The sequence below is a fragment of the Myodes glareolus genome, chromosome X (genome assembly GCF_982192425.1).
Source record: "Myodes glareolus chromosome X, mMyoGla1.1, whole genome shotgun sequence".
Taxonomy (NCBI): domain Eukaryota; kingdom Metazoa; phylum Chordata; class Mammalia; order Rodentia; family Cricetidae; genus Myodes; species Myodes glareolus.
This window is the reverse complement of record NC_142053.1, coordinates 54,139,572-54,164,901: the sequence shown is the minus strand read 5'-3', so window position 1 is coordinate 54,164,901 and position 25,330 is coordinate 54,139,572. Positions and strand designations below refer to the sequence as shown.

The following is a 25,330-nucleotide window of genomic DNA, read 5'->3' as shown; positions in this document are numbered from 1 at the left end:
TCCAGGAATACCATTCACATATTCAGTATGACAGGAATAAATTCCAAGTTCTCTGTTCTTTGTAGGGTCTAGTTTTTACCCCAGGGTGTAGTGTCTCTGACAGAAACATGGCACCCAAGGAAAGACAGAGCAAGGAGAGAAAATATGCCAATACTGATGCAGTTTCAGCTTCACCTGTATTCTGATACAGTCAACGTATCAGTCAGATCTGTACTTCTGAGAGCACAAGATCTCAGTTTATTCAGAGAATATATAATGACAGCCATATAAAAACACAAAAAAGAAAGTTCAAAGAAACAGGTAAACTTAATTTTAATATTTTATTTAATACAAATTGTCAAAAACTCTGCATTTTTAACTTGTAAACAACAAAAGTAAATTGCTTATTACACTGGTATTTTAGTTGGTTTTTGAAACTTTGTTCATTTTATCTTGATGCAAGCATTATTGAAAATATGTACAAATTTGAAAAGTTATATCACAAAAGAATTATGACACATAAATTACATCACATTTTTACATGCTTTTTCTTATTAATTTAGAAATACAATGTTACCACCAAAAAATTAATAAAAACAAATATTACTTGTCTTGCTATTTTCTCATTACATTTTGACTGTAAAATATAATTTGATCCCAGGCAGTGATGGTACATGCCTTTAATCCCAGAACTTGGGAGGTGGAGGCATGTGGATCTCTGTGAGTTTGAGGTCAGCCTGGACTACAGAGTAAATTCCAGGGCAGGCTTCAATGACACACAGAGAAACCCTGTCTTGAAAAACCAATATATATATATATATATATATATATATATATATATATATATATATATAATTTGATACATTTACCAGAAACACTAATAAAAGCAAAATTAATTTACTTTTTTTCTGTGGTCATCTGAAACCAAGCATGACCTCACTTAAAAAAGAAAACAATATAAAGAATTAAGCCATAGCATTTACTAATATATTTCAATAGGACATTATGTGTAAATTATTTCTTATAATCTATTCTTTTTGCTACACAGTGACTGAAACACAGTTGTTTTGGCATCTCAAAAAATGCTAATTTTGTACCTTTACCATGCTTTCTGATGCAGTATGCATTTAAAGAAAATAACAATATAAGTAAGATATTTTTATGTGTTCGTGTTCATGTGTGGGAGAAGGCGCATGCACTTGACTATGTGTGTGTGCATGTGTGTGCACGCAAGTGCTCATGCTCACACATGTATGCCAAAAGTCAATATCTATTTTTTTTCTTCTACAGATATTTCCCGAGGGCAGATCTCTCACTGAACGTAGAATGCACGTAAGTGCTGGAATGTCTGGCCATGTAGCCCCAATGATCTTCCTTCCTCCACCTTTTCAACACTGGAGTTGCAACTGTGCTCTTTAATGCTCAGCTTTTTACACAAAGGCTAGGTTGGGAGCGGAGCACAGGAGTGCTTGTGTGGTAAGCAACTGGGCGGCTGAGGCATTTCCTTAGCACTGTGTAATTATTAATTACTGACTTTACACCATTTGTAAGTAAATCTGGGACATACAAACTGAATTTATAATTATGTTATATTTTGGAGTATAAAGTCAGTTAGACTCAGTACTCAAACATGGCTAGTATGTATCATATGAAATGGGGCACAGCTAATGCAAAAGAGAAGCAAAATGTATATAGGGAATGATTTATACAGCTAAGGAAATGTACAGGATCGATAGAACTGGGAGTAGAATAGAAGAACTAAAGTAGGGGGAATATTATGGCAAGGATCCTAAATCCCACATAAAAATTCATGAGACAAAGGCTAGGTACCCAACTGAAGAGTTCATGGGAAGTAGTGGAAACTTTGCAGTTGGCCTACATCAAGGAATTGTCCAATTATAGTTGTGTTCTTGAGGTTATATTGAAGCATCAGAACCTCTGCTTGCCTTTTTCCTTGTCCACCACTAAATCTTGACGGTTTCCCCAAAGCAACCAAAAGCAGCCTATGGTAACTTAGGGAATGGAAACATTGTCTCAAAAAAAAAAAAAAACCGTCATATCCTCAAATACAGACAGGAGAGGCTGTCATTGTTATGATTTGTGTGCTGTACCAACTATTGAACCAAACAGTATGAGCAGATATATAGCAAACTAGGAGTTGATCATCCTGTATTACATGCACATCACTGTGATAAGTAAAATGAAATATATCAATAGCAGACAAGAGATACACAGGGATTCTCCAAGTCCTCCATTTTTTTTCTAAATTATTCTGTATAGGAATTAGCTTACATATCTATTTTCTCTAAGTGCAATTTCCCTCAATGTAAGAATTGAGTGTATGGGTTCAGGAAATAACATTTAGTACTTAAGTAACATATCAGATTGAAACTGTGTTTGACTGCGAAATTTACTCTGAGTAAGTGATCCATTTCATGTCATGCCTCCCTGCAACCTGTAGCATTGCCTTCAGTTGTAGTTGTACAGCAGCAAGCCTCCGTCGGTCTAGTCTGCCCTGAAAATGCCATCGTTCATAGCAATGTAGAGGGATAGGATAAATCACATATTTTAGCTTCATCAAGGGTGTTAAACTATGCATGATATTCACAAGCATAGTCATTGTGATGGGGTTAGAAGCAAAGGCCAGGATACGGAGTTCAGTACAACGCATTAGGGCAGGGATAAGAACAGCGATTGCAGAATCATTTATAAGGCAATGATTTATCTCTAGATGCCTAAGAGTACCAGAGAGATTTAACAGAAAAGTTTGAAAGGGCTCGAAGTCATCCCAATACATTGCATTGTTACTAAGATTCAACATCTTTAGTTGGGAAACCTGAGGACACTGGGCTAGAAATCTGAAGTCTCTGTATGATATATCACAGAATGACAGAAACAAAAAATCCAGACTAGTTGGCAGAACTCTGTAGGGAGAAAACAACAATAAAACTTCTGAAGAATGAGGACTGAATGAAAACAAACTGTATCTTTACATCCAGAATAAACTACTTTTCACATGCAGTGTAATTGGGTATTAATGCGTTAATCTGTACTTTGTTCGCCTAACAATTTTGTGACTCTGAGAAATTTTTTTAGGCAGTAACTTACTATGTAGTCCTGGCTGTCCTGGAACTCACTAAAGAGATCATATTGGCATTGAACTCAGAGAATCTGCCTGTCTTTGCTTCCTGAGTGCTGAGAATAAAATCATGTGCCACCATAGCTGGCTGAAAAGTTCTGTTTTCAACACTGAGATACAAGTTCTCTTAATCTTAAGAATGTGTAAAGTGTATTATAACTGATGATTTTAAGAAATATTAAGAGAACAACTAATGCACTTAATACTTAAATTATTATCCATTGTAAATTTCAGTTCACATTTTTAGTGGAAAGGGATCAGAAAGAGCAATCAACTGAAGATTACCTTTGGTCAGTCCCTAAATACTGTCCTCTACTTTCATGGTCTATATCTTGGTGACTACAAATTAGCAAAGTGATCTGTCATTGTAAGCCATTGGCATCTATGATTATGTGCATCAGTGCTATAGAAAAAGTCTTCCACCATCTCAATTCCTCTTTCTTCTCATATCGAGAGGGCTAGTGGTTTTTCACCTTTGTATTTCTGCACTTCTCTTTACATCGCTGGCTGCTTAGTTTTTGTAATTCCTCCTCCAGTTTCAAATTCCCAAAAGTAACAAAGCAGAAATCATAAAAGGTTTTGAGGAGTTTAGGAATACCCATAAATATTTTCTACTTTGTCCCAACATTTATCCAGGAAACCCAGAACCCAGCTCAAAACTCTTACCTGAGCACGCTGTTCAGATGATTTTTGAGACAGAATGAAGACAATTTGAGTTCCTTAAGGTTTTCCATACGCTGCAAATGACTAAGGAATTTTTTAAAGACTTTCCCACTCAGAGATCTAAAAGTGACTTTAAGCAGTCTAAGGCTCTTTAGGTGGCTCATCTGAGACAGGATGATGGTGATATCACTCAGAGAACCTTTATCAACTGACAGCCGATTAACACAGTTAAGATCAAGAAATCTCAGGGTGCGTTTGCAGTCACCCAATTTAACAACTTGCAAATCTCGACAGCATATGTGCAAAGCCCCTAAACTCTCTACAATTTTCCTCACAAGCAAAACTGAAAATTCTTTTTCCATTAAGGAGCCATCTAGGGAAAGATCCACTAGTAATTCGATAGGCCTGGGTAACTCAATTGTGGATTCTAAATCTATACAACGAAGCTGTCCTTCCATTTTTCTGACAGAGTGGTCAGAGTAAGTACAAGAATGAAAACAGAAAGGTGATTTGATGCTGACTTGAGGACATGTGATCCTACAGTCAATGTCTTGCCTTAAATCTAGGATCCTCAGTTTAGGATTCCTGTAGGGGTAAGAAGAGATAGAACATCTGAGAAAAAGCAAATGATAATGAAACCCAGTAGGATCAATGATGACATATAGGAACAAATCCTTTTATCCATAGCTGGTACTCCTTGTACTAACTACCAACAAGTCTTTGCCATGTGAATTCAACCTCCCTTCCCACCCAATCCTTTGTACATCTTAAATCCCCCCCCCCCAGTCTTAAAGCTCTTGTCTTTCTCTTAAGTAACACCCGTTACATAAATCCATCAATAGAATCCTTAAGAACAGATTTCCTAAGGAATATTGAAGACATCAGTGTTTAATGTGTTACCAAGTTTTAGCCGAGTCTCACAAATCAACTTGCAGCATTCACTAGTTACTCATTCTAAGAGAGTATCAGGCTGTAGTATTACCACCTATGAATTACCATGTCTCTATTATACAGTCTTACCGAGAAGTAGAGTTCTTTGCAGGATATACTGGAAGATTCTCAATCATGGCTTTCAGGAGTTCATGTTGAGTCTCCCGTACAGTTAATGTCCCAAGATGGAGACAGTAAAAGGGCCAAATTTTCACCATCTCACTCAATATATTCTTATGCCCACGCTTGAAGGCAGCAATGAACAATGGAACAAAAAGGTCTCTTGGAATATTCTCCAGAGCTTGGATTGCTGCAGACTCATGTCTCAGCAAACCCTGTATAGCAAGATCCACCAGTGTTTCGGGGTTCTTTGCATTCATTTTTGTGAACCTGCATCAGGAGAAGAAACATTTAGAAGTTCTGGGAAAACACACAGTGTCTTCTTTGCAGCCTGTGCTAGCAAAGTAGAAATGATTTAAAGAATAAATCAATCAGATAGTCACCACCAGGTACTTCTACTATAGACTCAGATTAGAAATAGACTTGTGAGTTTATAACTGTATATGTTTATATGTGTGTTACTACTCTCTCCCCCACGTATATATACTCTGTGTCTTATAAAATGGCATCAAAATGGGTAGTAAGCAAGCAGAAAACAATTTTGTTCACTTATTTACATGAATTCCAGTATTTTCCCTCAGTAGTATATAAGCTATCATGAAGAAAAAGTAAATCTAAAATAGTAAATAATGAAACATCAAATTAATTGTGATTAAAGAGAAAAGGAATGACATTCTAGCTCTTGATTTGTCTCACTCCCATCACTATATTTGTGGCAGATGAAGACACAAAACTGTACAAGACACACATGAAGGAAGATGGTTAAGAACTTAAAGTTGACCTTAAGAAAATTCAGAAAAATTAGTCATGATTTAATCCTAAAGATGAAAAAGAAAACATAAAATCAATATAATGCACTACAGTTTGGGGCAATAACTTCAAAAGTGTTCAACTCAAAGATGTATGTTATCTCACTTGTGGAAAGTAAAAATTAAATAGTAAATCTTATCATGGAATAATGACTTCTAGAGTGTAGGAGAGTTGCAGGGGTTGTGGTGACAAAACACAGTCAGATATAATTCATGTAACCTAGAGGTTGGTATGGACATATCACAATGAGTCTCATTAATATGAATTATGACTATGTGTTAGAAAAAATGAGTATCAAATGCATATCAAATAGACAATATGGAGGGTTTAAAACTGCAGCAGTCTTTGAAACATACAAGGTCTGAGAAAGAATAAATTCATGTGGATAGGAGAAACATTCAAGAAAATTTGTTAATAATGGAAGAAAACAAAATGAGGGGGAATTAAGAATCCTGTAACACATAAAAGAGTCAGGAAGCTCCTAAATTTATCTTCTACTGCCAGAACAACAAATCCTCTAAAATGCCTACATAGCAATGATAAAAGGAAAACAGCATGATACATTGGATAGATTATAAGACAATGTAGCATCATATGAATACACAAAATAAGGAAAAATTTGAAGCAAAAACATTAAAACCATCAGAAACAAAATAACTGTTGCTTATCACCTACCTAGTATGGTACTTTGCTACAGCATCTTGTACACTTTATGGCATTGTCTTTTGATAAAATAACTTGATGAGTAAGAGTAAAAAGTGTTACATTTTCTTGTGGTTTCTGGGATTTCAATCTCATGCACATGTCTAAGGGTCTTAAAAAGGTGGTCTTCTGTGGTAGCTCAAAGTGCAAGAGAGGGTAAGTACTTCTTTTTAGTGAAGAATTTTCTTTTGTGTGAAGAAAAAGTCAGTATAGAAAGGAAGGGATTGGGCAGTTTCATATAACACAGTAGCTAATTTCACACACTGTTACAAATGTTAGTGAAATGTATTCAAGAATTTTCTGTTTAATGTTAGTGAAATGTATTCAAGAATTTTCCGTTTAATGTTAGTGAAACGTATTCAAGAATTTGTTGTATGTGCTCTATTACAAGGTCACCATGTTCCTAGGAATATCTGTGAATCTTCCAGGACTTTGGTTCACAACTCTGTTGTGGATGTGCCTGATATGATTGATAAGGACTCCAGAGTCCATTATAAGGGCTTTGGAGCAGTGCTACTTAAATTTTTCTTTTCCCTGACAAACTTAACATTAAAAACATTTAAAATGTTTTTCCTAAATTGATGTTTAAATGGAATTCAATTTCAAAAATTTCTACATTTTACTGGATTAGACAGCCTGATGGTAAAGTTCATATGTGAAAGAATACACAGGAATAGCTAAAAAGAGAGAAGGAAGCCACTTGAGAAGGGACTCCTGATACCAAGAAATCAAAAACTTTCTAGAGAATTTATGTAATTACAATATCTTGTCACTGCTATAATAAGGGACAAATAGCTGAATGAAATAGGTGAGCACAGCTGGCCCTGATGATCCAACATTTCAGAGCACCTCTGTTGAACTTTCTTCTTAGTTCTGCATCCAGAACATCTTCAAGGCTACTCGCTGAGATGATCAAGTATCACATAATATTCCAGTCAGGACTCGACCATAATCACAAATTTTCTTCAGGACTCTGTAAAATTATTAGTGCTCCCAAACATCAGGAAGTAGCCAAGAAAACTATGTACATATTCCTCCCTCTAAAAGAGTTATGGATGTTTGCCTTTGCTTAGAGCGTTTGTTACAAGTTGTTATGCATAATGGTCAGGAAAAAAACTAAACAAAGGAAATTAGACTCAAGAGTTCCTGTTTTGAAAAGAAAAAAAGGGGAAATGCTGTAAGACAATGCAATTGTGCACTGTAAAGGTTTGTCGCTAGTATTAGTTTAATGAAGCACTTACTGGTTAGTAGCCAGGCAGAAAGTATACGAGATGGGAACAGACTAGGAGAATTCTGGAAAGAGGAAAGGCAGAGATGCTGCCACGAACCAGACTTGGACGAAGCAAGGTAAGAATGCCTCACTGATTATCAAGCCATGTACAAATAAAACCAAACACCAAAAAACAACTACTAGCATTCCTAAATCTTGTGAAGATTTCATGTCTGGTAACCATGTATCGTATATTAAACTATTGCTGAAACACTATGGTAAACATACCTCCTACACCAAAATGAGCAAAGGGTAGAATGGAGGCCATTAGAACAGGTATTTTTGTCACCAATGTATAATTCCCATGCAATCATAAGAAAACATGAAATTCTTGGGTAAAATAACCATAGAAGCTATGTACATACTACATGGTAAACAGAAAGAGTTAGAGAACTAGGTATAGAGGCATATGCCTGCAATCCCAGGACTCAATAGGCAGAAGCAGATGGACTAGTAGTTCAAGGTATTCTCAACTACATAATGAGTTCAAAATGCACCTTGGACTACATTACACCCTTTCTCAAATATCCAAAGTCATACAGACAAGCAAAAGAGAAGGCAGGGTAAGAAAACGCAGGCTACTGAAAAGGATAAAGAGTAAAACATCAGGAATCACAAAAGAAAGGCTAGGACAGCTTAAAAGTACTGAGAAACAGAAAGGCTATTCATCCAAGAGTAGCCATGTCTCAAAAGTTCTAGCACCAGTTCTGAGTGAAGGTATGAGGATTGAGGAAATTCACTTCCAAATATAATGTCTCTCTGATAAAATGATGGACACCCTTGCCTCAAAGGTCAGCCCAAGCTTCTCACTAGCATTAATTCAATCTGGGAAATTTGGGGACTGTGATTCTGCTATTGGCACTAGTCAATGTGAAAGAAAAGTATTTCTTCCTCGTTAGTGTCTGAGGTATATCCAGCCAGGTAAAATCTTGAGAGCGACCAACTATTTAAGACAAAGCTACTCTGGTAAATAAGAACTAGAGAGAGGCTGCCGCACCAGCTTCATGGGGAGACACCTGTAGAAGGCAGTGATGGGTTGGGTGAATGACAGGCAAGGACATGCTAAAAAACACAGGCAGCAGATCCTCGGGTACTGAAGGCCCTACCACTCTGAGGTCACACCACTTGTATGTTAATGAGCAATCTCTGCCACCTTGTGAGGACACTGATGATTCCTGATGTGAGGTTGGGGAGCAGTCCTACATCTGAAGCCACTTACCTCTGGTTCAGAGCTGGTGAAACTGAGAATCCTGAGTTTCTGGTCTACCAAGGCCTTAGGTTGCAGTAGCCTCCTCCCTCCACAGATGGTCTACTGTTGGGTGAGAAGTGAATGCGCTAAGACAAAAATCCCAACACAGATCTCAGTGCTCTATTTCTTTCTCCTGTCCTCTTCATTCACTTATTATTATTTCTACTTTTAAAATAGAACATGTTATTAATTATTTGGAAATTTCACAATGCATAAAATGTATTCTATTAATATTTGACCCCAGTACTGCCCATATATCCTCCTAGATCAAATCCCACCTCTAAATGCCTCCCAACTTATATGCGCTCTTTTTCACAGACATTGTGTACGATAGTTCTACTTTTGCCCTAACTGAGTTTTTAACTTAATAATCTACTGTACATTGCTTCTGTATCTGCTGCATAATTGTTGCTGCATAGTAGTTGCACAGTAGTTGACTTTAATACTTTCTGTGCATACTTCTATATACAGTTTAGCTATTACAGTGGTTTCTTTTCTTCTTTCTTTTTGGGACTTGATACTGAGCCCTCCATAGATGGCCATGCACTATAGAAAGATAAACCTGAAGGTGTCACATAACCATTCAACATGGTACAGAAGTTACAACACAAAATTATAAGAAATATGAAAAAGCAGAGCAAATGAAATATGGTTTACAACTGAACAAACCGGGGGGAGGGGGAGTCAGTAAACATAATTACTTCATGGTTTTTGTTTCCAGATTCCTATCATGAATTTCTATCCTGATTCCCATGGATCATGGATTTATAAGGGGAAAAGTGAAATAAAATCTTTCTTCCCCAAGTTACTTTCAGTTATGGTATTTATCACAGAAACAAGAAAGCATACTGGAGCAAGAATCTATGGACTATTACATTTAATAGCTATAGGATACATATCTTCTCAGCAGTTCATGGGATATTCTATGATATAAATACCAATGTAAGTCTCTGAGCAAGTAAAAATTACTTAAAAATAAAATCAGTATTTTCTATCTTAGCAGATCCTAAAGCAATTAAATTATAAATCACTGTTAAGGGAAATGACAGACATGAAACATACCAAATAAAATTAAACATTATACCTCAATGAATTATAGGCAAGTGAAGCAATCAGGAAGGATGTTAAAAAAATCCTGAAATCTAGTTTGGGAAATCTAAGAAACACCCCAAGGAATAGACACTATTGCCATTGTGCTCAGCTGCCTATGAGGACTTGAAGGTATGACATTACTGTGAAAGACACCACACATTTCAGGGATAGGATTTGGAGGAATTGATCGGCAAACAGCCCTCATGTCTCATCCATAAGAACTAGTTCTTACAATTTTCAATGTACTATGCAAGCTGCTAAGAGGGAAAAGCAATCAATAATCATATGTAGCTTTCAGCCCTGGTGTGGGAGAATTGTCTTTATTCTGTCAATAATGTTTTAAATAAATGCTCATTGGTTGATAGCCAGGCAGGAAGTATAGGCAGGAAAACCAGACAGGAAGTAGAGGTGAGACAATGAGAACAGGAGTGTTCTAGGGAGGAGGAAGCCCATTATTCCCACTCCTGCCCAGAACACAGAGGAAGCAAGATGTGACCTGTCCCACTGAAAAAGGTACTGAGCCATGTTGCTAACACAGATAAGAATAATGGATTAATATAAGCTACTAGAGCTAAAAAGAATACATGAGATAGTGGGCCAATCAGATTATATCTCATGTAGAATCTCTGTATGATTTTCTTTGGGGCTTACCGACTGTGGGAACTGGACAGGACAGAAATCCCAACAAGCAGGCCCTCATGTTACAGAGCCCATTGTCTTAGATACTTTTCTATTGCTGTGAGGAGACACCATGACCAAAGAAAATATAAAAAAGTAACATTTAATTAGGGGTTTGCTTACAGTTTCAGAGGCTTAGTCCATGAAAATCAAAGTGAGGAGTAAGGTGACAGGCAGGCAAGTATGGTGTTGAAGCAGTAGCTGAGAGCTTACTTCCTGATCTGCATGCAGGAGGAAGAGAGAAAGTGAGACTAGGCCTGGAACTAGCTTTTAAAATGTCAAAACCCACTCCCTAGTAACAGGCTTTCTTGAACAAGGCCACAATTTCTAATTGTCCCTTAATAGTTCACCAACTAGGAATCAAGCATTCAAATACTTGAGCCTATGGGAGCCATTCTCATTCAAACTACTCCATCCTGCTCCCTGGTCCGCATAAGTCTGTAGTCATATCTTAATGCAAAATGCACTCAGTCCAACTTCAAATGTCCCCACAGTCTTTCATTCTCAAGATTGTTTACAATTCCAGAGCTTAAAGTTTCTTGTGAGACTCGGGGTAATCTCTTAACTGTAACACCTGCAAAATCAAAATAAAAAACAAATTACATACTTCTAACATTTAATGTCACAAAAATACATTACTATTCCAAAAGAGAGGAGGAAAGGGTCATAGTGAATAAATACTGGAGCAAAGCAAGACTGAAACCAAGCAGGCGAATTCTGAATCTCTATGATTGATGTTAAAGTGATTATAAGATGGATCTTCCTATCTCCCACTCCTCCTAGTATTGCTGACTACATCATCAGTTTTTCTTAACAATGGAGCAGGATTCCACAACCCCTTTACACCTGTATCTTCCTTGAAAAAAAACAGAACCATGGGACTTACGCTAACAAGTTATTATGTTTACCTGGGTTAAAACCATCCATGAATTACATTTACATGAGCTTTGACTTAGTAATAGTTTCTGATAGAATTCCCTGCCGGCAGAAAACCAAAAGTCCTGCTGAGACTGTATTAATGTCATCGTGCAACTGTTATCAGTCAGCAAATTCATATCACAGGGTCAACTGTTTGTTGAGACAGTTCCCAAGATGTCCTGCTGTTGTGGAACAATCCTTTTATACACTATGAATATGTAGTACTCTCATTGGCTAAAAAGAGCTCGCTAACCTATAGCTGGGCAGGAGGAGGTTAGATGGGAAAACTAGACTACAAGGATGCTGGGATGAAGAAGTACCCAGTCAAAGGAGTCACCAGCCAGAGGCAGAATGAATCAGACACACAAAACGGGACCGACATAAAAGATACACAGCAGTATGTAGATTAATAGAAATGGGTAAATTTAAGTTATAACAGCTAGTAAGTAATAAGCCTGAGCTATCAGATGAGCATTTAAAATATAAGACTCAGTGTGTTTCAGAGCGGCTGCAGGACAGGGAAATTTCACCTACAAATGGTGCCCAACATTCAGGGCCATATACATCCACATAAAGCCAGTAAAGCTTTAAAAAAAGGAATCTAAACACACAAAATGGAGTCAAACTCAAATTCTTGGTAACCACTGTTTTCTTGTTTGCTAGAGGCAAACAGAGGCATGCCTACTTTAAGATGCATTTTCCTGGTTTGTGTTACCAGCATGGATGGGTCTTTTGGGAGGTCCTGCTACTGAACACTTGAATGGGGTTTATGAGCAGCAAGCAGTGCTACTTGGTGGCAGCATGGACTCAACAACTTCCCAGAGTTCAGACAGTAAATGCTGCTCATACCTGTACCTCTGACATATGCTAGGTTCTCAGGGAACAAAACAGGGCAGAATCAGCTGCCAAGGCATAGGCTTTGGTCCTAGCCACACCACTTAACAGTTTGAAGTTTGGCTCATGTGGTCAGAAAAGGTTAGATATGTGGTAAAGCATGATCAGTTGGAAAAGCCTCTAAACATGTCACAGTGTGTTTGAAAATATGCATAGTCTTGGAAGAGAGAGAGAAATAGTATATAAAATAGTTTTAAAATAATTAAGTCCTAAAAGAGGGAGTAAAGTAATATAAAAGCAAAAGCAAAGTAAAGAGTAAAAAATACAGAGAGTCTGGATCCTGTATGTTATTCTGTCATCTTTGAATTCCTTGGTTTCTAGGACATACTGTATTGTGAATATTGCTTGATTATATATTTTGAAAATGCCTTGACTTCCAAATTTTAAGTCAAAATGTGTATTACATTGCAGGAGAGGTTATGCTTTTATTTCCACAGGAAATGAGTGGCTGTGGACTCATTCTGGCTTAAAGAAAATCGGGTCTGAAAGAGAAAGATCCTCTGAAACCCTAACTACAAACATAAAGAAATGAACCTAAAAGAACTAAAAGACATGTAATGGATATTTTACCTACTCAAACACATAATAAAAACTCATATTTGACTGACTTATATACATCGCATAGTCTGTACTAGTGTTAATGCAAATATATACATTGTCTTTAAAACTTTATGCATTTTCAGAGCAAGGGGACCAAACACCAGTGAAAACTGATGGCCCATGTGATCCAGAATTTCAGAATACCTCTGCTACAGTCTCCTTGACATTCTTCATTCAAAGAAGCTTCAAGGCTGCTGGCTGAGATTGTCCAGACTCACAGACTTCTCCTGCTGGTACTTCATTATTGTCCCAATTTTCTCAAGGTTTCCCCAAAGATAATAGCACCCACAAACAACTGGAAACAGTCTAGAGAAGTATACCCACATTCTCAAACATTGGTTTTAGATGTTTGTTAACACTTAAGGGGGCTTGATCACAAGTTATTATTGGTAATGGTCATTTAAAAAGTTAGACAAAGATTAGATTCAAAGATCTCTTTCTGAAAAGATAAAGGTGGATATAGAAATGGTAGGATAAAAGGACAGTTTATTAAATCTACTTTTATGCTAAAAAGCAATTCCTAGTCCTAAGTATAAATATAAGTATTTATATTTGTATGGATTTTTGTATATTGATACAAATTTAAATTTAGTTTTGTTATATGCGTGTGTATGCACTTGTTGATGTTTATGCAGCTCATTTAGACACATCTGCTGGCAAAACCGACCTACTTCAGAGAAGGTGATGGGCACTGAAGAAACTCCATATGGAATTTATTTTATTCATGGCAAAAGTTGGCCACGTGGGCAAAGAAAATCCCTTTACTTCAATTGCTGACAGCTGTTGTCCAAACTGGACCAGTAAGATGCAAAAGAAAGTGAGTGACTCCCAAACTTTGTCAAGACAAAGCAGGAAATCCTTCAAAATTCCCTGCTTCTCAGAAATGTCTGTCTGATATACCAGGTCTGTAGGCCAGAGTTCGATACCCCAACATCATAGAAGAACCTAGGGTAACTGTCCAGTGAAATTGATGTCCCTATCATTAAGTAACATTATCATTCTTCTGGGTTCTTTGATGGAGTTGAAGACTAGATAGTTAGAGTTGTCCTAAGTTATGATAAAAGGTAAATTAGGTACAAAACTGTAGCCTAACAAAGATACGATACATAATAGATTATTTTCTCTAATTTTGCCAAATAGACTGAATTTTGTAACTGTAATTCTTGAGAACTCTTTTTGTTATAGTTTTACTTTGATAAAAGTTAAAACCTTCCTTTTAGTTAGACAAAAGGGGGAAAATCCTGTGAAACATTTTTTGTATACTATGAATATGTATTACTACAATTGGATAATAGAGAGCTTAGTGGCCTATAGCTTGACAGGAGGAGGTTAGGTGAAAAACCAGACTAAGAGGATGCTGAGCTGAAGAGGGACAGACGTAGAGGAATTGACAGTCAGTTGCAGAATGAGTTGAACACATAAAATGGAACAGAGGCAAAAGGTACATTCCAGAATGTAGACTAATAGAAATGGGTCAATTTAACTTGTAAGAGGTAGTTAGTACTAAACCTGAGCTATCAGGCAAGCATTTATAATTAATATAAGCCTCAGTGTATTTGAGATTGTCTGTGGGACAGAAAAACCGCCTAAAGTCTGCTTTGCCTGAACAAGAAGTTTCAAAAGAAGGAGTCCTTATGTACCCTCTGCAGCTCTATCAACTTTCTATTTATCAACCCCCCTGCCCAGTCCTATAAGAGCCCTAACCAGCTCCTTCCCCTTCACACAAGTTCCATTCCCATGGGAAGTCATTGACCCTGCTGCTGTGCTAATAAACAGTCTCAACTGTTGAGAGAAGACTTAGGTCTCTTTCATGTCTTTTGTTCCTTTACTATTCTTAAATCTAACATTTTGGTGTAGAAATCCAGGAGGACTTCTTGGATCGCTGCCCTTTGGTAGCTCCATCCCTTCTTCTGGGACCTTCTGGACATTTTATCGACCTTGACTCTTGGGACGTGGAACTTCGGGAGCACAGATACTTTATGAACTCACTATATATATATATATGCACACACACACACACTAAACAGCCACTAGTTACTATCTGAAACCCACTGGTTTTTGTAGCTTCTGTCTCTGTGAACAGTACACCTTTATCCCAAGCTGATACAGGTATATCTGTGATTATCAGGTTTACAACAGAGCAAGATCCAGTACAGTCAGGGCTGCAGATAGATCCTGACTCAAAAAAGTAAATGGCCTCATAAACTCGTATGTTTGAATACTGGTTCCCAGTTAGTAGGACTATTAGGAGGTTGTCACAAACTCATGGCAGGCCCAATTTATCTCTGTTTGCAACTTTCAGATCAGATGAGAGCTGTAACTAATACTCTAGCACTATACCTGCCACAGTCCCCATCATGATGGCCATGGACTCACCCTTTGAAATTATAGGCAGCCCCCCAATAAATACATTGTAAAATTGCTTTGGTCATATCTGTTCATAACAATGAGACGGTAACTAAGACAAATAACAATACAGATAATCAATAAAAAATGACAGTTTTTTCAAAAGGTAAGAGTGACAAAATTCTTAGTTGAACTAAATGAGAGAATGAATATATAAATTAGTAAAAACAGAGATAAAAGGGGGCAATACTAAGAAACACCAATGAAATTCTGAAAATTGTTAATTAACATTTGAAAACTCATATTCAAAGAGTAACTAAAAGAACTGGATAATTTCTTAGATAGGAAAGATATAAATAAGTTTAGAGATCCATAAAAATCAATAAGATTAACGTATCTCCCAACAAATAAAATCCTAGAAACACATGGATGAAGGAAATATTTTATTAGACCTGAAAAATGCTCATGAGACTACCTAATTAAAAGATACAGAAAGTGCTAAACTTCTCCTTGTGGACAATATACCTTGATATCTAGCCTAGTTCAGAGTAAAAGTTTTAAAAATGTTTTGGTGGTGAACATTATTAATGTATTACTTTTTTCTAATAAAGTCTTTATAAACTGAATTTAATAATATATTTTAACACCATGATCAATTTGGCTTATATTAGGTATGCAAGGATGTTTCACTTATTAATAGGTTTGTAGTCAGAGGTCACATGATGGTCTTACAAGTGCAAAACAGGCCTTTATCAAAAAATCACTGAAGAATCTAATACTAAAAGGAACATATCTCACTAGAAAATGCCTCTACACAATAAACCTACAGTCAAAATCATACCACAATTGAAAAACTGGAAGTCATTTTTTCTCAAGTCAGCCAGGAGAAAGTATGATCTACCCTCTCCAATCTTATTCAATGTGCTGAATGAAGTTTTAGTTCATTGTAGGAAAGCAAGAGAAAATGGCAAATGATACACACAAACAGTAAAGGGAGATGTCTAATTATTCCTAAGAATCTTTGCTATAATCCTATAATTAAAAGACTCCAAATGCTCTAACAGAAAACATTAGGATTTGGTAAAAGCAGCAAAAAGGAAAAAAAGAACCATTCAGTATTACAAAATAAGTGCAAACACTGATGCTTTTCCACATTCCAATAACCATGACATTGACAAATAAATCAAGAAAACAATTTCATGAACAATTGCTTCAAACATTAAATACCAAGGAACAGACTTAACGAGGAAGTGAAAGCCTGAAACAGCTAATTTAGTAACAGTGAAGAAAGAAATCGAAGAAGGCATTAGAGGATGGAAAGACCTATAACATACAGGAATAAGCAAGGAAATATTAGCTGCTTTCAAATTATATCATAGAGCAATAGAAACATAAACAGCATGCTATTGCAACAAAACGAGATGTGTAAGTCAGTGGAATGTAATAGAAAACCCTGAAATATGATCATATATCTAGAATTACCTGATTATTGACGAAAAAAAGTGCCCAAAACATCCACTGGAGAAAAGGAAACTATTTTTACAACACTTTAGTTATTTTTTTGCGAGTTTAGCAAAACTAACCATCTAAATGTAGAGAGAGTAACCTGTATCCCTGTCTCTCTTTACAAACATCAATTCAAAATTGATCAATGCTCCTAATGTAAGATGTGACATCCTGAAATTTCTATGAGGAAAACACTTTATAGGCACTGTATAGTCACAGTAAAGCCTCTTTAAATGCATTCTGGTAACAGCTCAGGAAATAATAGCAAAAACTGACAAATTAAATTTCGTGAAATTAAAAAGCTTCTAGCTGGGCGGTGGTGGTGCACACCATTAATCCCAGCACTTGGGAGGCAGAGGCAGGTGGATCTTTGTGAGTTCGAGGCCAGCCTTGTCTACAAGAGCTAGTTCCAGGACAGGCTCCAAAGCCACAGAGAAATCCTGTCTCGAAAACCCCAAATAAATAAATAGATAGATAGATAAATAGATAAATAAATAGCATCTGCAGAGCAGTAGAAACAACAATATAGTGCCAACCAACAGAATGGTAATATTTTCTAGCCCTATATTTTACAGAGAATTAAAGAGGCTCTTTAAAGAGGCTCAATGAACATGAGAGAGCATTGAGAAGGAACAGGAGCAAAGGACCATGATATACATACTGAAAGTGTCATAATGTACATTTTGTATGATAACTTTTTAAAAGAGATGCACTGTGGAAAAATCCATCTATACACTGTAAATTTGTATTACTCTTATTGATTACTAAAGAAGCTGACTGGCCAATAACTAAACAGATAAGGTTAGGTGAGAACCAAACTGAGAATGCTGGGAGGATGAAAGGCAGAGTCTGGAGTCACCAGCCAGACACAGAGGGGGTAATTATTCAGCTACCCATAAGGCTGCATTTCCGGGTCACCTGTCGTGTGATGTAGCCACACAAACCCCTTTTGCACATGTGCAAGGCGTGGGTTGCCCGTCATCAGTGTGTGATGTAGCCATGTCTTCCCACTGTGTGCATGTACTAGGCAGCCATTAAAAGCTGGATGCACCATCTTAGCTCTCTCTGTCCCCCATGCTCAGAGATGCACTCTCTCTCTTTCTCCCTCTCTCTCTCTGTCCACCTCTTGGAGAGGCAGCCTCTCTCCCTCCACCTCTTTCTCTGTTCCCAGTGCTCGGAGAGGAAGCCTCTCTCCCTCTCTCTTTCTCTCTACACCATTTTTCCCAGGCCTGTGTGCACTCTAATAAACTCCTAAGTGGGTTTGTTTGAGTCTCGTGTTCTCTTCTCACTCATGCCAGATCATTTCATTGGTGCTGTGACTTGAGAGATTCTTCCACCCCAGGTCTCTCTCCTGGGGTTGGAATCAAAACCAGAGCCCTTCTGGAAAACAACCCATGCTTCCTTATGCCTTAGTGCGACCTCTCAGAAAAACACCAGCTTTGATTGGTAAGTCTTTCCATTTTGGTCAGCTTAACCATTTCTCTGAACCTGAGGAATTGACCATTAAGCTCTCAGAAACCCTTTGGGGTTCCTAGAGATGGGGGGACCATCCCCAACCACAGTTGCCATGGTTGTTCCCTTAGCTGACAATCATCTGCAGTTTGCTTCCCTCAGCTAAAATCATGTTTGGACTGACCTAGCACTGCACATTCTGTGCGGTGCATTAAACAGATTCTTCTTTCTTTTTTTTTTTTCCATTTTTCCCCCTCTTTCCCTCGCCATAAAAGGTCACTCGCAGTGACCTCTGGCTTCTCTGGCTTCTGAGTCACCCTGACCGGATCCAGTCAGGCCATAGCACCCCACCCCAGGTCAGGGGACACCCAGCCGGCCACAGGTCCTGACAGTGTTCATGCTGATTCACACCCCACCCACAGTCAAGAGACGTCTTACTGTGTGAGTCTTGTGGTGTTGCTGTTTTGAGGGTTTTCACGGCTTTGACCATGGGGACCAAACCTTTCAAACTTATCAATCCAGCTCCCCCCTGCCCTGTGGTGCCTTTTAGAGGCCTTAAAACCTCAGGCCTTAATGCCCTACCTGCAGATTCTCATACTTGTCCACTTTTGTTCAAAAAATGGCCTTGTTACAATTTAGATGGTAATCACCTTTAATCCTGTTATTTTACAGGAACTTTCAAACTATCGTCAGCGCACAGGCAAATGGAAGAAGTTTCCCTACATCCAAGCCTGTTACTATTTAAGCCCTAAGTCTAAGCCCCCTGTCCTTGCAAACTGTTCACCTGCTCACATGTTCCTGGATAGGCCATCTGTACCTGAAGAACCCCCCCCCCACTTCTGCTCTGGACCCAGCTAACGAACCTCCACCTTTCCGAGCTCAGCAGGAAGCTACCCCATTTCCCCAGCTTCTACCCCTGTCTCTCTAGTTCCTTCAGCCCCAGCTTCTATGCCTGTCTTTCAGCTCCTGCAGCTGGGGGCCTTCTTCTTCTAGTTTCTCTATTGTTGGGGTAAGGGGAGAGCCTTATCTACCTCAGCAGACCCCACCTAAACTGTGTGTTTAGGGGTATTTATCTTACTCATTCATTTTTAGTCATGCCAACCTGACCGATACCTCTCATGGAAAGGGATTTTTTAGCAAAGGTAGGAGTTTCCATTTCCTTTGCTCCTCCCATTTACCTTACCCCAGACTCGCCAGTAGCTCCACTCTTCCTTCTCCGAGCCTCCCAACCTCCCAACTCTAATGTGTCTTTTCCTCTACCAGCCTCCCAGGTAGGTCACCAAGTCTGGGACAATCAAAACCCCCCTGTTGCTAAACACCATTCCCCATTGTTAGCCAATTACAAGATCCTATCTTTGCCTTCACCTTGACTGGGTAAAACTTTTGCCTCTGGCTCTACTAAGGCTTAGGGCTCTCTCCAAAGGCTCCCTTTTTATCTTGCCCTTTGAACTCATATATGGGCAGCCAATTTTAATCCCCAGCCTCTTACCTAAATCCTCTCCCCTTCCTGATCACCTGCTTACTCCACTGTTATCCCATCTATGCTCCCTATTATGAGATTTCATCGACTACTCATTACCTCAACCATGTGTTAATTCATGGCCACCGCCGATTAAAATAGGGGATCAGGTATTATTTTCTTCCCCAGACCAATGCTCCTCATCCCTTTCTCCTAAATGGCAGGGCCCCTTTAAAGTAATTCTTGTAACTCCCACAGTGCCAAGCTCGAGGCACTTCCTCATTGGATTCACCTATCACATCTTAAACCTTTTACTTTACAGCTCAAGATACTCCCTCATACACAGTAACTCAAACAGGGCCCTGTTCCCTTAAGTTCCAGAGGACACCAGGATCAGCCACCCTTTCTCCAGTTCCAAAAAAAACCAAAAGTCTCTTCCTTACTCAACTCTTTTGTGCCAAAAACTCCATATACTTTCCCTGTTCTTCTTTCTCCTATATGCTTTCAATGTCATGCTTAAATTTCCAATTAACCACTCAGCTATAATTACAGGAACCATCATTAAACATAGAGTCAGAGGTACAAGGATTGTCAAAAGCCCAGGCTGTAAGAAACAATAATGAGTTTGTAGACCCAAACTCCAAAAACTCACAAAACAAACTTTAACATGACAGGTTTTATCACTGACTGCAGCAGTGTTTCCTGGATATTAAGCTCCAAGGAGACAATTGGATCCACCTAAACAGACCAGACTTGCCCAGAATAAGTATCATTTAATTCTTTTCTTGTCATTCCTGGTCTCGGGAACCCCTGGGGTGAGAACCCTCTACCTTCCATCTTGAGACTCTCCTCTGTTAATCTCTAGGATCTAAGATTTTTTTTTCAAAACATAATTTTTGCCTTTCCAGCATTTTGCGAGGTCCAAGCTGCCAGTAAACCAATTCCTCAGAGCCTGGAAAATACAGCAGTAATCAGCCACCCCAGGACATGGTCAAACACCCAACTCCTCGACGCCCACAAAGTCAGTGTGAAGCAGTCATGAGAGACCTTACAGTGCCCCATTCACACTCATTAAGATTCTCAACTCCCCCAAATTTTTATAATAAACAAAAGGTGGAATGTAATTATTCAACCACCCATAAGGCTGCACTTCCGGGTCGCCCGTCATCAATGTGTGACATAGCCACGCAACCCCCTTGTGCGCATGTGCAAGGCATGGGTCACGTGTCATCAGCATGTGACATAGCCACATCTTCACCCTGTGTGCATGTGCTAGGCATCCATTAAAAGATAGACACGCCATCTTTGCTCTCTCTGTCCCCCTGCACTCAGAGATGCAGCCTTTCTCTCTTTCTCTCTCTCTCTCTCTGTCCCCCTCTTGGAGAGACAACTTCTCTCCCTCTCTCTCTCTGAACAACATTTTCCTCATGCCTGTGTGCACTTTCCCCTTCTAATAAACTCCTAAGTGGGTTTAAGTCTTGTGTTCTGTTGTCGTTAGTGCCAGATCATTTCAGAGAGAGCAGGAGATAAATGTACTGTGCAAATAAAGGTATTGCCACATTGCAGAACATACATAAGAAATATGGGTTAACTTAAAATATGAGATAGTTAGTAATAAGCCTGAGCAATTGTCTGAGCATTTGTAATTAATATTAAACCTCTTAATGTTTATTTGTGAGCAGTTGCAGGACAGGAAAACTCCCGACTACAAATGGTGCCCAATGTTCACGTACATCCACACAAAGCCTGAGAAAGTTTTTAAAAGGATTCTAAATGCAAAGAAACAGAGAAAAATGCAGCTTCCTAGTCTCACATTCTCATGCCAGGCACAGTGCAGGATGTCTCCCAACAGCTGCTTGCGGCATGGAGACAGCCACCAACAGCCATGAGCTAAGCAGCATGGTGGGTTTCTACATTCTCTTATATTTATTGCAGTACAGAGAGGCTTCTTCTAGTCGTTGCCTGTGGGTTTAAACTACAAGTGTAAGCTCTGCCAGCATGTTGTATGGCAGGTTTGGGGATGTTGCTCATGCAGACAGAAAAGGTTACAGAAAATGCAGCAAAGACAGATTCAGATGGAAAAAAAATCTAGACAGGCTACAGTGAGTTTAAAAATATACTACTTAGGCATGAGAGAAAAAAGAAAAATAATACTGAAAGTACTTAAAAAAGAAATAGTAATAAAACATTAAATAAGTTGTGTAAAGATGGGAAATACACAGGGTGTGGATCCTGTATATTATTGGACTATCTTTAAATTTTTTGGTTCTAAGAGGCTCTGGATTATTTTTTTAAAAAAACTGCTAGATTCAACCAATCTATATTTTTTTTTTTAAAAAAAATCTTGATTTCAAAATTTAAGTCAAAAGTTATATTACTTTGTGGAAAGGCTATGCTTATATTTTGACAGAAAATGAGAGACTATGCATTCATTTGAGGTTAAAGAAAATCTGGTTTGATCAAGGAAGACCCGATGAAAAAGCTAACTACAAACTTTAAACAACTTAAGAAGAACTACAAGATATGCAAAATATATTTTACCTACTCAAACATAAAACAAAATTAAATTATCTTTGGTTGACTTACATTAATTAAGAGATGTATGTTGCCTTTAAAAGAATATATATTTTCAGAGGAAGGAAATCAAACACCAATAAAAACAGATGGCCTAGGTGATCCAGCATTTCAAAATGCCTTTGTTACAGTCTCCTCAGAATTCTGCATTCAGAACTGCTTCAAGGCTGCTGTCTGAGATCATACTCCAGTCAGGACTTGACCATAATTATAAATTTTCCCAGGACCCCCAAAAGAAAATTGTGCCCACATCAACAGAGTAGTCTAGAGAACAACATCCACATTACAAAATGATGGATTATATTTATTTATTATCATTTAAGGTAGATTGGTTGCAAATTGTTATTGGTAATGATAAGGAAAAAAAACTAAAAAAAAGTTTATATTCAGGGATCATGTTCTAAAAAGAAAAGGGGGGTGTGGGCAGTGGTGGCACATGCCTTTAATACCAGCACTCAGGAAGCAGAGGCATGCAGATCTCTGTGAGTATGAGGACAGCCTGGTCTAATAGAGCTTGTTTCAGGACAGGCTCCAAAAGCTACAGAAGAAACCTGTCTAAAAAAAAACAAAAAAAGAAAGAAAGAAAGAAAGAAAGAAGGAAAGAAAGAAAAGATGTGGATATAGAAACAATTGGATAGAAGGGTAAGTTATTGAACTGACTTTAATCCAAAAAGCAAAAGCAACTATTAATCTGAAATGTTTTACATTGAGAAGGATTTTGATTTTTTGATACATTTTTTCCTCTTTTCTTTTATGTATTGCTTTTACTGAGCTGTAATTTTTTTTTATCTGCTCCCCTTCCTTCCTCCCCTTTCCTCTTCTACCCTCTCCTGTGACTCCCACACTCCAAATTTATTCAGGAGATATATGTAGATCCATGTATATCTTTCTTAGAGTCCTCTTTGTTGCATAGGTTCTCTGGGGTTATAGCCTGTAAACTGGGTTTTCTTTGCTTTATGTCTAAAAGTCACTTATGAGTGGGTATATATTATATTTGTCTTTTTGGGTCTGGGTTACCTCACTCAATATGATTTTTTTCTAGATCCACTCATTTCTCTGAAAATTTAAAGATGTCATTATTTTTACCACTGGGTAGTACTCCATTGGGCAAATATTTGACAATTTCTTTCTTCCTTCCTTCCTTCCTTTCTTTTTCTTTTTCTTTTTTTTTCAAGATGGGTTTCTCTGTGTAGCTTTGGAGCCTGTCCTGAAACTCACTTTGTAAAACAGGCATGCTTTGAACTCACAGAGATCTGCCTGCTTCTGCCTTCCCAGTGCTGGGATTAAAGGCATGCACCACCATGCTCAACTATACAACATTTTCCTTATCCATTCTTCGGTTGGGGGGCATTTAGGGTGTTTCTTGGTTCTGACCATTACGAAAAATGCTGCCAAGAACATACCTGAGCACATGTCCTTATGGTATGATTGAGCATCCTTTGGGTATATACCCAATTGATGAAAATTTAACATTGTTATACTGTATGTATATTTCTACTTTTTTTGGAGTATTGTGTTTATGCAGCCCATTTAAAAATGTAATGTATAATTAAGAAATACAGATTAATACTTATCTATAATAGTTAAACTTATAGTCATGTTAAGTATGTTTTCAAGGTCATAAAGAAGTACATTGAGATAGATAGATAGATGGTCTTCATACACTTCAAAGACCTACAGAATATGGCATTTAATGTGTTTACTAACCTAAGACTTTTAATGACAGTGAGACATGTCTGCTCCTCGCAGCACCAATCTACTTCAGTACAGGTGATGGGCATCAAAGAACCTCTGTATGGAGTTTGCTTTCCTTATGGGAAAAACTAACTTTATAAAACGTCTCTTAGCAGAGTTATCTGGGAGAATACATTTTAGACTTGTAAAATTATTTTTAAATGTTTTATAGATAAAAGTCAGGCATGGAGGCAAACACTTATAATTCTCACATTCAGAATGCAGAGGCATGTAAATCATAAAGTTTCCAACCAGACACAGCCGGGAACAGAAAAAAAGTTCTAAATGACTTGGAAATGAAATCACACTCATCTCCAACAGGTATTTCTTTTTCAGATGCAAAAGTATTTTAAAATACATATTAAATAAACTGGAAGGGAAATCAGCATCTACCATTTTAAAAGCCTGGTATATGAAAACTAGTAAGACAAATATACAAAGAAAAAATGGTGTGTTCTTTACTTTGGGGGAGTTGTTTGTTTGTTGTTTGCTTGTTTTGTTTACTTTTTAAGATAAGCCCTTACCATGTACTCAGGGTGATGCAAACCGAAAGAAAGTAATGTTTTCCTCTTTTGCTGTTTGTATATTTTTTAAGACAAGGCTACACTAGGTACCCAGGCTGATGCAAATAATGATGTTTTTGTTATTGTTGTTTGTTTTTATTTGTTATTTGATTTTGTCGTTTTTTTTTTCCCTGAGAGAAGACCTCATCACTTATCTAGGCTGAGGCAGAACTTGGAGTCTGGTTATTTCAGCCTCCAATATGGCACCACACCCAGCTCAGAAATATAGACTTTAACTAAAATGTGAAAGGATGTGAAGCATTTTAAATAGAGAATACAAAGCAATTAATCATATAATTGATGTGATTCACACCTCAGGAACTCATACTCACGCAAACAGGGCCGGAATGCTACCTCGAGAAAATAAGCCGGGACGTATGCCTTAGGCAAACAGGGCGAAGAAATGCTGCCTCGCGAGAACAGGGCTGCCTCACGCGAATGGGGCCAAACTGTTAAGAAATCCAATGAAAGCAATGATTAATCCCCAAATAGGTTCAGTTTATGAAAAGAAACTTCTGTTGTCACTTACCTGAGTAGGCGAGTGGGGAGAATTTTCCACCTTTTTCAGTACCTCAGGCTCAGCAACCGAGACGAGAGTCCGAGAACTTCAAAAGCCCGCTTGAGGACCCCAACAGGTCCTTTTCAAAGTTAG

General features: G+C 38.0%; 1 protein-coding gene across 1 annotated transcript; it reads right to left on the bottom strand.

The window, feature by feature from the left end:
• Positions 1–854: 854 nt before the first annotated feature.
• On the bottom strand, positions 855–25,330 carry LOC148117340 (melanoma antigen preferentially expressed in tumors-like). Its single transcript, XM_087902591.1, has 7 exons — positions 25,208–25,330; positions 25,011–25,127; positions 10,756–10,853; positions 8,833–8,925; positions 4,802–5,101; positions 3,785–4,366; positions 855–2,903 (listed from the first exon to the last, which is right to left on the bottom strand). Exons 5-7 carry the CDS (start codon positions 5,089–5,091, stop codon positions 2,390–2,392), a joined length of 1,386 nt encoding a protein of 461 aa, XP_087758717.1. The 5' UTR covers positions 5,092–5,101; positions 8,833–8,925; positions 10,756–10,853; positions 25,011–25,127; positions 25,208–25,330; the 3' UTR covers positions 855–2,389.

Coding starts and splice junctions, on each gene's coding strand:
- LOC148117340 (XM_087902591.1), bottom strand. CDS start 5,091: ATGAATGCAAAGAACCCCGAAACACTGGTGGATCTTGCTATACAGGGT. Junction 4,367..4,801: donor GCAAAGAACTCTACTTCTCG/GTAAGACTGTAT, acceptor TTACCCCTACAG/GAATCCTAAACTGAGGATCC. Junction 2,904..3,784: donor CATCTGAACAGCGTGCTCAG/GTAAGAGTTTTG, acceptor TTCTCCCTACAG/AGTTCTGCCAACTAGTCTGG.